The 14,386-nt window shown below is 38.2% G+C and overlaps 1 protein-coding gene across 1 annotated transcript in view; it reads right to left on the reverse strand.

The window, feature by feature from the left end:
* snx17 (sorting nexin 17) overlaps window positions 1-14,386 on the reverse strand; it is a 29,514-nt gene continuing 15,128 nt past the window's right edge. The window contains exons 6-15 of the mRNA XM_053488621.1: window positions 13,292-13,382; window positions 10,587-10,674; window positions 9,204-9,273; window positions 8,302-8,394; window positions 7,988-8,191; window positions 6,770-6,898; window positions 3,022-3,099; window positions 2,585-2,659; window positions 2,458-2,499; window positions 1-2,345 (exon numbers count right to left, since the gene is read on the reverse strand). Coding sequence (XP_053344596.1) covers window positions 2,226-2,345; window positions 2,458-2,499; window positions 2,585-2,659; window positions 3,022-3,099; window positions 6,770-6,898; window positions 7,988-8,191; window positions 8,302-8,394; window positions 9,204-9,273; window positions 10,587-10,674; window positions 13,292-13,382 — 990 coding nt within the window. The 3' untranslated portion in view covers window positions 1-2,225. The remainder of the gene's footprint in view (window positions 2,346-2,457; window positions 2,500-2,584; window positions 2,660-3,021; window positions 3,100-6,769; window positions 6,899-7,987; window positions 8,192-8,301; window positions 8,395-9,203; window positions 9,274-10,586; window positions 10,675-13,291; window positions 13,383-14,386) is intronic.

A 14,386-nucleotide genomic window follows, 5' to 3' on the forward strand; every position in this document is an offset into this window, starting at 1 on the left:
TGCAGAGATTTGGCACCTACATTTATTGAAATCCATGACATTGCTTTTATTTATTTATTTTTAAAGAACTGCTAGGCTCTGTGTGACATTATGAATATATACCATAACCCCTTGTAGATATGCTGGTGAACATAATGAAGTTGACACTCACATATAATCAGAAAACACATTCAATCTTTACAGTTGATCAAGATGAGAATGAGTTCCTTGATAGTAATAATAATCATCATTAAGTCCCAGACGAAATCTCAATTATCTTCAACAACAAACCTCGGATCGGTTTTGTTCCTGCTGTACTGAGTAAACACAACTCGCACTGATGTCTTTGCAGTTGCTCAATTGGAAAGTTGTCATGCAGAGACTTTATGAAAATCCACCAGCGTGAAATATGAAATGCAGCTTTTTTCCCCCTCCCACCTGGTCCTCTGAGATGATTGCTACGATGTATTTTATAAAGCACAAAATAGTCTATGGTTCTTAAAATATGGAATATGTAATAAGTAAAAAATACAATTGGAATTCTGATGTGGAATTTGTAAACACTGTTCTTTTAAATTCTACTCTCAATTTTCTACTGTAAACAGCAGTATGTTCTGTTTTTTTATTTCATTATTTTTTTTTAACGCAGCTTAGATATAGTTGATCTACTGCATTTGATTACAACATACTAATGAGAATACATATATTAGTAAAACGAATACTTCAGAATACTTTTTATTTGCATGTACATTTATAAAAGTGACTACCTTGATTTTTTTTTATGTTTCTTTTGTGCAAAATGCTTTAGTAAACTAGAATTTTGGCATTTATGAGAAACCTTGAACAAAATATTGGTTGGAAAGCCAAGATAAAAAAAATAATAATAATAATACAAAAAAAAAAAAAACTTCAACACCATGCACATATGGTTCAGAATGTTTTCCATGATGAATCACGCCATCTGTCTGGATAATATTGTGCAAAATCATGAGTTCAGCTTGTGTAAGCGGTTCTGCCTGACACCAACAGAACTCTTTCTAAATTCTGCAAGATTTTTCAGAGCTTACATTAACGACGACCCAACACTGAAACGAGTTTAAAACTGAAAAGCTTGAAATGTAAGACGGTTAAATTACTGTAAGGCAAAGAGCTGGCGGGGGAAGAAGTTAAAAAAAAAAAAAAAAGGCTCTTTGTGTGATGAACTAATTAGGATGAGGTTTCTGTTCAGAACCTGTATAACAGTTTCTATTCACTACTTACGAAGCTGTGATGAGTTCGAGAGGCGTTGAAAAGCTCTGTTAGATAACAGCAGGCGAAACAAAGGTATATAAAAACGGCAAGGATTGGCACGCTGCGCAGGAAGGCAGCGATTCCTTCTGAACTCTTTAACCGATAAAGTACAGACTTTCAGAATCTGCACGTGCAGTTTTAGACAGCTGACTTTAGCACGTTTGTCCTTGTTCAGATCAGTGTTCTCAGATCTACTTTCATCGTAGACGTCAGCTCAAGACAGCATGAAGCTCATCTAACGCGTAATCATTGGTTACAGCATAAAGGATGAGAAAGCACAGCTTTGAGTCTCGAAAAAAGGAAGTACTATTCAGTAGAGGTTAACATCAGAAGCAGCTTAACGTTGCATGGACTGGATGCAGGAAATGATGCATCTCCATGTTTGCTCAAAGGGTGCAACAGTTACAATACTAAATATAGATTTCTTTTTTTGTTCTTTTTACATTTTTTTTAATGTATGAATGATTTTAACTTTTTGTGAAGATGTGATATGATATGAATTCGGATTAGATTTGCAGTCCCAGACTTACACACACACACAGACATTTCTACTGCCATGAATGCCTGTCATGTGGATTGATACGAGACAGATCTGGGCGACCGAGCCACCCGCTTACTAAGATGATGGCAGACTGGGATTCCAATCAGGTCCTGGCAGATACGCGGATTTTTAATCAGAATCATGATATTTAATGCATCAGTGCATGTTCAAGGTTTTTCTTCAATCAACATTTTGCTTATTTGTTAATGCATTGGGCTTGTGTTTCACCTATTGAAGTTGGCACCTCATTACATGCAAGACCCTTACCCTTCGTAATTTGTGATTTGTTTCGGACTACTGAAGAAATGCTACGGGACAACAGAGTGTTAGAATCTTGCAGAATCAGACGCGGCGACCTCCGCCTGAAGCTGCCTGGCTTGGCTCAGCTGTTTTGTACTTCAGTCTGAAAGGAGCATTACAGGTCATCGTCCCCGATGCCCTCGAAGGCATAGTTTCCGTGAAAATCGCTGCCGCTGAGATCGTTAGCCGAGTTTGATGCGCTGATCCCACGTAGGGAGACTGAGCTCAGCTTGGTCTGAACATCAAATATGTAAGAAAAACAAACACACAGAATCTATGAGTTTACCACTTGATCACTATTTCCAAGCTATATATAAAAAAAAAAAAAAGGTGAAAGCTGAACTTACCGAAAGCTTGACTACTTGTTCGCGATTTGCATCTGGAGAATCCTGGTAATTAAAATGAAGCATTAGATCAACCTGGTTTCGTTTCGAGGCGATTCAAAAAAGCTTGCTGTAATTAATAAGCTCTCACCAGTAATGGAGGAGATTTCACAGCTTGCTGGCTGTTGGATCGATGGATGGATCCGTTTAGACGCTTCTTCTGCATCTGAGGAAAACACGACACGTTTGGAGACCACAATTCCCTCTACCACCATGGATCATGATAAAGCATAACCTCTACTGACTAGAGAGCAATGCTACACTGTACTTTGCAAAAATCAATGACATTTCTAGTCCCTGCTAGTGTGAGCTAGTGTGCAAAACAGGAAAGATCAACAATAAACGAGTGCAATAAACACAATTATATACACGAGTTGAATAAACCCTCGAGTTAAGATATCCACTAGAGATTGTAAGCGTACACATTTATGCACAAACACCACATGCACTAAAAATCTAAAGCAGAAGGATTTCATAAGAGTTGGCAGACAGGCAAAGAGTTACATAACAGCAAATAGAGAAACTGACTTTCTTAATGCTTCCTCCAGACTTCTTCACCATCAGTTCATCCACCATGGACTGGAGACAGATGCTCATCATGATCGCCTAAAAACATGAACCGTATGAGATCTACATACACACACATATATATATATACACATATATATATATACATATATATATATATATATATATAAAAAAATAATATAAGAGAGAGATGGATAGACACACACACACAGTGCTACTGAATGGTATTCTTAAACATGGCACTGCGTGGCTGTGATTATAGGTACAAAGGGGTAGTATAAGGCAAGTGTAGTATAAGGTACTGCACAGAAAATTCTAAACTTCTAAAAACTTAGTGGATTTCTTGTATGTCCAGAATATCTCTAACAGCTGATTACCAAGTAGTGGCATCACAGAGTGATGTAAGGTGCTGGTATAAATAGGGGAAGTAACCGCCAAATGTTGACGTATGCAACCACGATGGGGCTTTGGAAAATAACCTGTTCCTCAATCGGGTTGTATGGAAGTACAGGGTTCTTTTTTTCAAGGCCAAACTGGTAAAAATGCTATACAGATACTCCAACGTATGAACAGCTTCCATCCCAAAGGCTCGTTTGTAAGTCCAAGTTGTTTACAAGTCCAAGTTGTTTACAAGTCCAAGGTACTGGCATACTAACACAATTAGCTAAAACACCGTATGTTCCATCTTGTCCTTGTCCTTTAAAATCGTACTGTTAAATGAACAAGTCATTTTAAAGGAGCAAGCAATGTCTACCTTTCTACACTTTATTTATCCTCTCAATTATTTTCACCTTTTTGTCTCCATTGTTACTGCTTGGCTCTTCTTAGCAGTACGAGCTTCATCACTGCTGCTTTTACGCTTGCGTCTGGACATCCTGGGATGCACGCTGCAGCAACGTGATGTATACCCTGGACATGTGACCGAAGTATCGCAAATGCATTTTCGTCTCTTCGAAAGTTCGGAACTCAAATGTTCATATTTGGGAGACTTACTGGACAGTGGCATGTTGGTACTTTGGAAAGGTTACATGGACAAAAGGTGCAGATTTTTTACATAGGTGGAGGCTGTGAACGGAGGTTTCTGTGCACTGGGAAGTTTTTATTCCTCTGAGGTGCAGGAGGAGTACTCGTATGCAGGATATGATCAGGAAGTCAATGGTGCAACTGTGGAGATGCACGAACAGGAAGAGCTGACTAGGCCACTGTGCATAGGTAACCTTAGCCTTCTTAGCCTGCCTGTTTTTGCTCATCACTGTCGAGTTGATGTACCATGATGGGTCATTACACTGTGTAACAATATTTTTACTTTTTTTTTTTTTTTTTTTTACTCATTCCTGTGTAAAAAGTAATATCTCCTATTATATTTATTTCTGGGCCTAAAGTAAATGGAAAATACCATGTCCTGTTTTTGCCCCTCAAACTTCACTTTTGGGACCTGGGTAAGGAAATTTTCTATTATACCAATTTTCCAGAACTGGGCGCTCCAACTGAGCAGCTGAGATTTGTCAAAAAGAGGCCCAAAAAATGTTTACACACTTTAACAGTTGTTAGCTATGCTTTGTAGCTTAAACTTGAATTATGGCAGCAATCTGTGGTATTATATTTTCTCTAAAGATGTCAGTAGTCACACCACCAATGATGCCATCATGTGACCATCAGAACAGCGGCATACATTTTTTATGTTAAAGTATTTATATATTTTTTTGGGCCCCTGTGTGTTTGTGCGTCATACAGAGTGATTTACTTAAAATATCTTGTAAAAACTCTCGCTATAATAAAGCAATCTGAACATAAATAAATAAATAAATACATGCATACCTCGACGTACAGTATGTGTAATAGATTGCATTATAAGTGAAGTGACTGAGTGAAGGGGTACAGTTTTAAACAGCGTGATTGCTGTCTGGCGTCTACCTTATCAGTCCGACTCAGGGGTATCCCGTTTCCTTATCCAGAGGAGCACTCTGCATGTTTTTTGTTCATATTACTTTGTCCTAGCCGGACATACTACAGAATATTCGGGGCCTCATTCGTATGAATCAATGTGTACGTGTGTGTATATTTATCACACACACAGGCACACCACTGCAGTTTGGTTATAGCTGCCCAAGTCAACACACAGACGTATCTGAACTTATCAGCACTGACATGATGAAGCTAACACTCTCCAGACACACTCTCAGGGAGTTTTTCCTCGTCATCATCACCCCTGTCTTATAATTATGATTTATACACATTTGATTTACTTTATTATCATATGATGAAAAACATGAGACTAAATTTGGGGGGCTGATGTGTAAACGTGATTTACATTACATCGCAAATCTTAGGCGGGAAAAGAACCCTACTTCTACACTTTTGTTCACGTTTTGTATAGCTAAAAAAAAAATCTTGATCAATATATTGTTTTATTCAGACCTTATATAAAGTGCCTTGTAAAAGTATCCAAACCTCTTGCACATTTTGTCATGTTACAACCACAAACATTAATGTATTTTATTGGGATTTTATGTGATGTACCAACACAAAGTGGCACATCATTGTGAAGTGGAAGGAAAGTGCAGTTGTGAAATGCTTGGACAAACCTTTAAGGGCTTCACAGAGCAGCTGTATTTATCCTGACATTAAATTACACACAGAGGGATCCTATTAACTAATTATGTGACCTCTGAAGGCAGTTGGTTCCATTTAAGTTAGGGGGCCAAATACAAGAAGCACATTACACTTCAGATTTTAATTTGTAAAAAAAAAACAAAAAAAAGTTTGAAAACCATTCATCATTTTACAATTTCACAATTATGTGCCACTTTGTGGTAGTCTGTCACATAAAATATGTTTGTGGTTGTATTGTGACAAAATGTGGAAAAGTTTAAGGGGTGTGAATACTTTTGCAAGCCACTGTGAATAACTATTTGCAAATATGCATACATGTTTTTACCTAGAAAATAGTTTTTTCTAAAAATTATTATCTGCGTTTGAAGGCTATTTTCTATACTTTTACAACATATTCAATTAAGAAATTACTTAGACTATCGAGGAACAAATTGTGTGTTACACAAGGTTACCGCTGTGATCAGCACACAAGGATTTTACTGCCTCAACCTTTTTACTGTGCCCACTGCTGGGAGGGTGAACATTATTTTCTGTTCTGGAGCTCAGCATGAGTCCTTTGGTTTCCTTTGCACTAAGAGCCAGACGATTATTATTATTATTATGACGACACCACATCTCTAGGTTCTTGACTACAGACTATAGTCTGAGTCATTACTGTCTGAGATCAGTTCTATGATGGTGATGTAATCTGCAAACTTTATTGATGATGACAATCTTGTGAATGAGTTTGCAGTTACAGTATGTTTAAAGAGGAAGTAGAATAGGGGACTCAGCATACAGCCCTGTGCCACCTCAATATTTAACGTAAAGGAGGAACTCTAGTGCTCTCTCACACTGGCTGTTTGTGGTCTATTGGTTAAAAAGTCCAAAATACATTTCGCACAGTTTCAAAATAGAACAAAATACAAGGTTGGCTCAGCCAGATAAATTCTCTCCTAATGAATGAAGAAAGGATGAGAAAGCCATTTGGTATTGCCTGGTTTATTGCCCTATGTAGAAGATGTACATCAAGCTAAATAGGGCATGAAAGTAAATATGAAACATTGTATCGAAAGTGATTAATCAATATGACTTTGTAATAACTGTACTAGAAAAATCTATGGTTTATTATGCTATATGTAGATGCTATTCTGACCTGTGGACTCGTGATGGTGACCCACTGCAGTCGGTCTTTGCTCATCAGGTACTCAAAGGCCAGCTCCAGTTTGACCTCACACTTGCCAGAGGTGCAGGGATTAGCGGTGCCGTTGGCCACGGGGACTTGCTACAGAGGGGAAGCAGAATAATCAAAATGATTATTACTATTTAATAACACCAGCAATTTACATTTTAATTAGGATCAAATCCCTAGTTGTTCCCGTTTAGCTGCATCATTAATCATCTTCATTAGCTCCACTAGGGATTGCATTTTAAAGAAACCAATTTTCCAAACGTGTAAACTGCAAGTATCAGATTTCACACAAGACAAATTCGCAACACCTCTCTTATTTAGGCTGTGCTCCCAAGAGCCTTTTTTTTTTTTTTTTTTTAATTTATGGCTCTGATGAGTAGAGGCTGCTTTGTCTTCAACCGCCCTTTAGCTAACAAGAACTGAAAAATAAAATACACAAAGTGTTTCCACATCCTTTTCTGAAAACCCCAGAATAATAACAGGAGACTGGCTATCTGCGTGGGAGGCCACTTTGTCTGAAAATGCTTCCTTCAAAAGCTAAAACCAGTCCTGCAGTACTTTCCACCTAGAAAAACAAGACAGTTTGCATACATGCTTTATATCCCGATCCAAACAAAAATGTGAGAAACAATCTCTAATTTGTTTAGGTGGGGGAAAAAAACAAAACAAATGTGAGATGAGTAATATAATCCACAGTGAAGTGCCAATAAGCTGTTAGTGTATTGGAATGCAGAGGCGTTCTGTTGAAAATATATCTCCGCACTGAGGCAGATGAATAATTACCTAAATGCCAGGACTAAGATGGATGCATGGCAGGCTCATGTGGGTGCTGCTTCTTAATGAGAGCGCCTGCTTTCAGCCAATTACAGTAAACCAGAAACTATTTTGACTCTTCTCTCAGCTCGGCGGAACTGAAATATTTACTCCACTGCTGCCTGAGGGGAGTCACGCTCTTGTTCTGCCTGCAGCAAAATGTGATGGAAACTGGCGGAGAGCCATTTTACATACCTCACGTCAAGGCTATTTCTCTAATGTTATCATTAGTTCATATTTTGTCTCTAAGGCAGCTTGTAGAACCCAACTGAATCTGTAGTGCCTAGCAGCTTATCTAGGTTATTAGAGTTAAATCTAAACAACCCTTTAACACAAAGCTGACGCTGTCAGACAACATTCGACACTTACTGATGACGTGACTCGCCAGCATCTCATACGTGTGACTTTGAAGCTTCCCTCCTTCATCTGGTTGTTGGGTAGTTTGACATGGAAGTTGAGCTCGTTGTTGCCGGCGCTGACGATAACGTGGCAACCTTTCTCGGGAAAATCCGTGATGCAGGGATCAAACTTGATGTAACCAAAATACTTCAGGGTTTGAGCCAATCTGATGAACTATAAAAGGCAGCATAGATTAAAGTAAATGACAGCTACCATCTTGGAAAAAATTCCATCTCAGTAACAGAAATGCTGGAGCTCCGGGAATCAGACGCGTCTGTGCTCACCTCTTTCTTTGAGCCTTTCTCCTGCAGGGATTTCAACTGTCTGTGCTGGTCTTTGTTGGCAAGAATCCAGCCTCGCTCAATGTCCGACACCGTCTGAAAAGAAAAGGCAAGCTTTACCTCCATGCGTCCGCGTATTAACGCATCAGGGTAAAAAAAAAAAATAAACCCCAGAGTTCCTTAGGGAAGTCAGACTGTAAGCAATCTTGCTCCATAAGCATCTAACATAATATTTTATGATACCTTTCAGACAAGTTGAAATGCAATTTATTCCATTACAAGAAAACAACTATGTAGATTTGAAATGACTGGAATTAGGTTAAGAACCATCAACTTTGCAGAAGAAATGTGTCTATAATAAAATTGTGTTTGGAGATCACTTAAACCGTTGGGGAAGTTGCATAAAAAAAATGTATATGCTTAAATACTTAGAAGTGAGACTAATCAGAAAATGTCTTCGACATGCTAGGAAGCACAAAGATTGGACTTTGGAGCAATAAAAAAGGTTATGTGGTCTGTTGAATTCAGACTGATGACAGATTAATCACTAGACAGATGGACGTGTCGGAGTAAGGAGGGTAGTGCATGAAGCGATGCTCCAATCATGCATAGCGCCTACTGTACAAGCCTCTGGAGGCAGTCTTATGATCTAGAGTTGCTTCAGTTGGTCAGGTCGAGTCTCAGCAGCGTTATGTGGCAATAAAATGACGTCAGCATTTTCACAAACTTCGTCACGCATTGTGTGCCCCAAGAAAGGCAAAAAGTTAGTCAAATGAAAAGTGTGCGCCACTTTTTTTTTTTTTTTTTTACATTTAAAGCACATACATGTGTCCTCAATAAGCAATGTTAGCTATAAAACACCAGAACCCATTAAAGAAAGAAGAAGAAAAAAAAAATGACAGTACCTGAGCGTATATCAGGCTAAGACCCACACTATCCTCCATTACATCACTGTCATATGCAGAGTCCCAGTAACTGTGGAAAAACAGAACACACCTAGTGTGACCAGTGTACCCTTGTGACATTTAGCCCTATTGAAAAGGAAAGCTCTAAAATTCTGTTATTTAAATTGAACTAAAATATTTCAGGTGAGTACATTAGAATTAGAGGTTTAGATATATGAATAAAAGTTAATTTAACAGACAAGTATTAACTAAAAAATACAAGCACTGGAGAATCGTATTTTTATTTTTTTTTTTTTTTTTTTTAAACGACCAAAAATGGAAAATACAGGGACTGATCAGTGATTGGCCGAATGTAAGCAAAGGAGCAATAATCTGATGAGACCACAGTCAGTCTCATGCTTATTAAGAGGTTTATAGGAATATTCTTTAGAAATGCTTGGCTGGGGCGCATGAGAAATCATTAAGAAATTATTTTGAAACTGTGCGGCTTTGGTCGAAACCCTAGCTGTTCAAATGTTTTTTAAACATTGAGATTCAGACATTCTAGATTGAAATCTTGGCCAGTTGGACTGGATCACATGTATGTGGTCAAGTAGGGGAAATGCTGTTTGTGCCTTTTAGAAGCACCAGGATTCTTTGTGGGAAGGGGAAAGGGATGTGTGTGTGTGTGTGTGTGTGTGTGTGTGTGTGTGTGTGTGTGTGTGTGTGTGTGTGTGTGTGTGTGTGTGGGTGTGTGTGTGGGTGTGGGTGTGGTAAATGGGACAGGGGGACAGGGTATTGTGAAACGGTGAGAGAATACGAGTAGAACAATTTCACAACACAGATCAAGCCTGCCAGAGGGCAAAGTGTCGCAGTATCAATAATTAAGCTAATCTAAATATTTATCTACATGCATGCATGACTTATTATCCTACATGGAACCTTGATTTGAGCACCAATGCTCAACTGTTTAAAGTTTCAGAAAGAATGCCCAATTCATGCTGCGTCAAGCCGGTTTGCCTTGTCTAGTGAATTGCTTTGAGAAGCATGCTGGGCTAATGGAGTAGGAAAGTAAACCTATACACTACGTTTAAATAAGCGACAGGAAAGGATTACAAGAAAACCCAGATGGCAAGAATGTCTTAGTCATTCTTGTGAGAAAAGTCTCACTTTGGTTCCATTACCTTGTTTTTTTCAACGTGTGTGTGCACAAAACCACTATGTACAATATGGATTTAAAAATCGGTTTATTAAACTTCCTAAACCACTGCCGAACACTATGTGCGAGTGCTGACGCAGCACGCTCTTGTAACTGTAACAAGGGAAAATACCACCCTGGATGAATGGCTCAGTAACCCAAAGATAACATGTGCAGTGATCAAACATGCTGAGGTCATGGTGTACCTTTTGCGGAGGACGATGTGGTACTCGGGATTGCGCAGGCTGGTGACCGACACGTAGGGCAGCTCAAACTCCTGCAGCTTTCTCACGACTGCAGCGCAGCAGGAGAGAACAGAGAGACAGGAGAAAGTGTATGAGTAGCCCTTAAGGACATTCTGATGATAAAAACAAACCATGAGCGATGAAGAGAAATCCATCTGGCCGAATGACAGGTTTATAAGTTGGCGAGCTGAGAATATGAGAGAGGAGCCGGCAGACAAAACAGCTGTTTAAGATTTTCGTTTCTCTGGAGAGCAGACAACGACGAGGGTCGAATAGGGGAAAGAAATGGTCAAGGTGAACCTCTGAAATGAATGGGATAAACAGCATACCAAGAATACTGTGTGGAGGAAGGACAGTATTGCAAGGCTTTAAGAGTTTCATTTCCTGTACCAGCTATCTATTTCAGTGCTAACTTGGGATGATGTGGCTCAATTGGCTAAGACTGTGGGTTGCTGATCGGAAGGTCGGGGGTTCGAGGAAAATTATTTCACTGAGCTGTAAGGTACATGTGACAAGTAATTGAACCATTATCATTATTTATTAAATTGTTTTAACATGGTCATCTGCTCTTTTTAAAAATTGATACGGTTTTTCTTCACTTCCCTACAGACCATATGCAGCCCCCTATGACTCTCCAGCTGCTCTGGCCTCCTATAGATCGTGCGTTTTCTCATATCTGACAGATTCTCGATCCTGCTCCCAAAGAAATCCTTGGCAAACAAATGAGTGGGAGAAAGACGGATATAGCGAGTGAGAGAGAAGAAAGAGTGAACATAAGAGATAGGAAGACTAAAGAGAGAAAGAATTCCTCTAGGAAAAGTGCACGTCTGTATTTCTACTTGGTGGAGACAGATTGCAAAGTAGCAATCAAACTTGCATTAAAATACACTTATACTAACAAAATGAGGAAGACTTAAAGAAACAGCAGGAATGGATATACAGACAGTGAACGAGAGAAGGAAAGAGCAAAGACTAAAAAACAAAAACAAAAAAACAATGCAGAAAAATCAGAAATAAGAAAGCTGTGAAGGGCATCTCAGCTGAAGGACAATAGATCTAATCTAATTCGCTTTGCATATTGCTGAGGCTGCAGGTTTGGCAGCCAAGAATAGATTTTTATTTAGTGAAAGACTTCAGGAGAAAAAAGCACAATAACAGGACATCTCACTGTTTACAGACCACTGTCCTTAAAAAGCCTTGGTTTTAAATAGAGGTATAACGGTATGCAAAAGTCATGGTTCGGTTTTCTTAGCATTTATTGTGAATTTAACCATTACTTTAACTAATATTACTATATATATTTTAGAATTTAACCATAAAGAAATGTGCAACCAGTGGTAAAGTGGTGATAATTTCCTGAACATAAAAGAGATGCACAAAAAGACACAAATCATACTTTTTTTTTTTTTTTTTTTTAAGCAATATCTAAAGTATTTATATCTGGGCCTCCAATACCTTAAATTTAATTAGTTTTAATTATATAGCTCTTTTACCAATAGTCATTGTCAGCAAATCAGGTTTACAGAATCAAAAAGAAAATTAGAGAAAGGACTTTGAACTGTGTGAAAAAATATGTACTGTATACATCAAAATTATTAGATTGTCCCTGATGAGTAAGCCGAGGGAATAACGTGACAAACTATTATTGTACACTAAATACCATGTTCTGAATCCTAAATATATAGTACAGAAATATTTTTTGCATACAAAGTCATTGATTTCCTTTTTCTTTATGTTTCCCTTTATGTCAGGTATGTTGAAGGGAAAGCAACTGACTGCGAAACTGAAAAACAGCTAGCTGAAGCAAAAAAAAAAAAAAAAAAAAAATGCTATTGATTAATAAAGTAAAGTTCGCTTGCTTCTTAAACAGTCATTAATTAGGTGATGAGCCTGCAGCAAGGTTGTTAATGTCATACTAATACAGGCTTACTATAACTTCCCCTCTGGAATTCTGTTTTCCCCTTGTAAATGAACAGCTTTTGCTCCAACAGCCTCCCAACTCCTAATACACATGACATGAGATGAACAGATTTGAGAAAATATGAATTATTTTGCTAAATATTTAATGTTTAAATCCTTTATATGCACAACGGAAACTATTTAATATACGAACACTGGATAAAAACATCCTGACTTACCTACCGAACAGACCAGAGAAAGCGAGAATAAATAAGATAGATAAATGGATGAAGTTTGTTATTGCGCATTAAAGGTGACCAGCAACAAAACACAATTTAGCATCCACCAGAAGTGCAAATAGAAGCCGCATGCAGTTAAAGTACAGGTCACATATCTGTACAATTAAAAAGAAAAACATACATATATATATATATATATATATATATATATATGTTTGTCATGTCTGCATAATCATTCAGTATTTCTATATACAAAAACCCTGGGTGGGACACACGCACACACTCGTATATGCACAGATATATACACACACAGAGAACCCAGGAGGTGCAAGGTGACAGTGCTAACCAATAAGCCACCGTTTCACCAGCTGACTTATCGATTCAATTAACTGACCAAGAAGAGATCAATTAAACTGCATTTCACAGCTCAGCTCCATCCAGCATGTAAGGAGATTTTACAAATTAAGCATATTCATACAGAAATTTCTATTAAACACATCAACCAGGAAATAAAATTTGGGTACTCACATGTATACCCTCCGTTTGCTCCTTCCTGAACAAGAAAGAGACTGAAATAACCCACCAAATCATCTGGCAGCTCCAGTTTCGATGCGACTGCCTATTAAGGAGAGAAAAGACACCACAGAGAATTAATCTTCAATACTCACTGTGCCTGGTAATACACCACCTCAGAAACATCTCATGGTGTTTAGATAAATGACGAACAAACTAGGATCAATAGCACGACAACCTGCCAGCTTACAGAGAGGACAGTTATCATAAATCATGAATTTGAACATTCAATGCAATTGACACATGTTAAACTATGTAGATAGGATAGGTTAGACATGAAATAAAAAAAATTAAAAAAAAATTTGATAGCTTGCATAAACACAGTTGCATCATTAGGTGCTAAAGATCTGACGACTGATCCTTGTAACGCAGAAGGCAAGCTTGCTGTTTTCTCATCTGTGCGGTCAAATGCACTTCAGGAGAGGACTATGCAGGTGACACAGCTGGCACTCAATTGTACAAGGCCACAGTGAAGACCTGATGAGTGCTGCATAATAAAACCCTTTAGCTCTGCAATGCACCGTAGCAAATGACGAGCAGAAAATGTCTGTTTAAAGGCTTATACGAATTTAACATATCAAGCAGTCATATTAGCTTTCTGATGAGCTTGTGTTTTTACAATGAACTCTTTCTCTCTCTCTAATATTATATATATATATATATATATATATCACACTGTACATTATATGGCGCAACATTAAAACTGCAACGTGTTTGCTGACTCAGGTTGGTGGCTACAGCAACTCAAATCTTCCCAACTCAGCTGTATAAAAGGAAGACTTTGTTGCTGATTGTGCATTTATACTGGGCTACACGCCAACCCTGAACTGCTCAATCACAAACGTACGTGCACAGGGCATACACATTGACAAATGCAGTAAAATGTTTATGAGAAGAAGAAAACAGTACTGTAAAACAACAGTATTAGTTTATTGTATCAAGCATTTTTTAGACACTTTAAAAAAAATGTCCATCTGCCTTTCGCGATTGATTAATTAGTAGCGGACACATCGCGCGCGCTAGCAGAACAAACATGTACAGGAGCGGTAG

This window comes from Clarias gariepinus, chromosome 27 (genome assembly GCF_024256425.1).
Source record: "Clarias gariepinus isolate MV-2021 ecotype Netherlands chromosome 27, CGAR_prim_01v2, whole genome shotgun sequence".
NCBI classification, from domain to species: Eukaryota; Metazoa; Chordata; class Actinopteri; order Siluriformes; family Clariidae; genus Clarias; species Clarias gariepinus.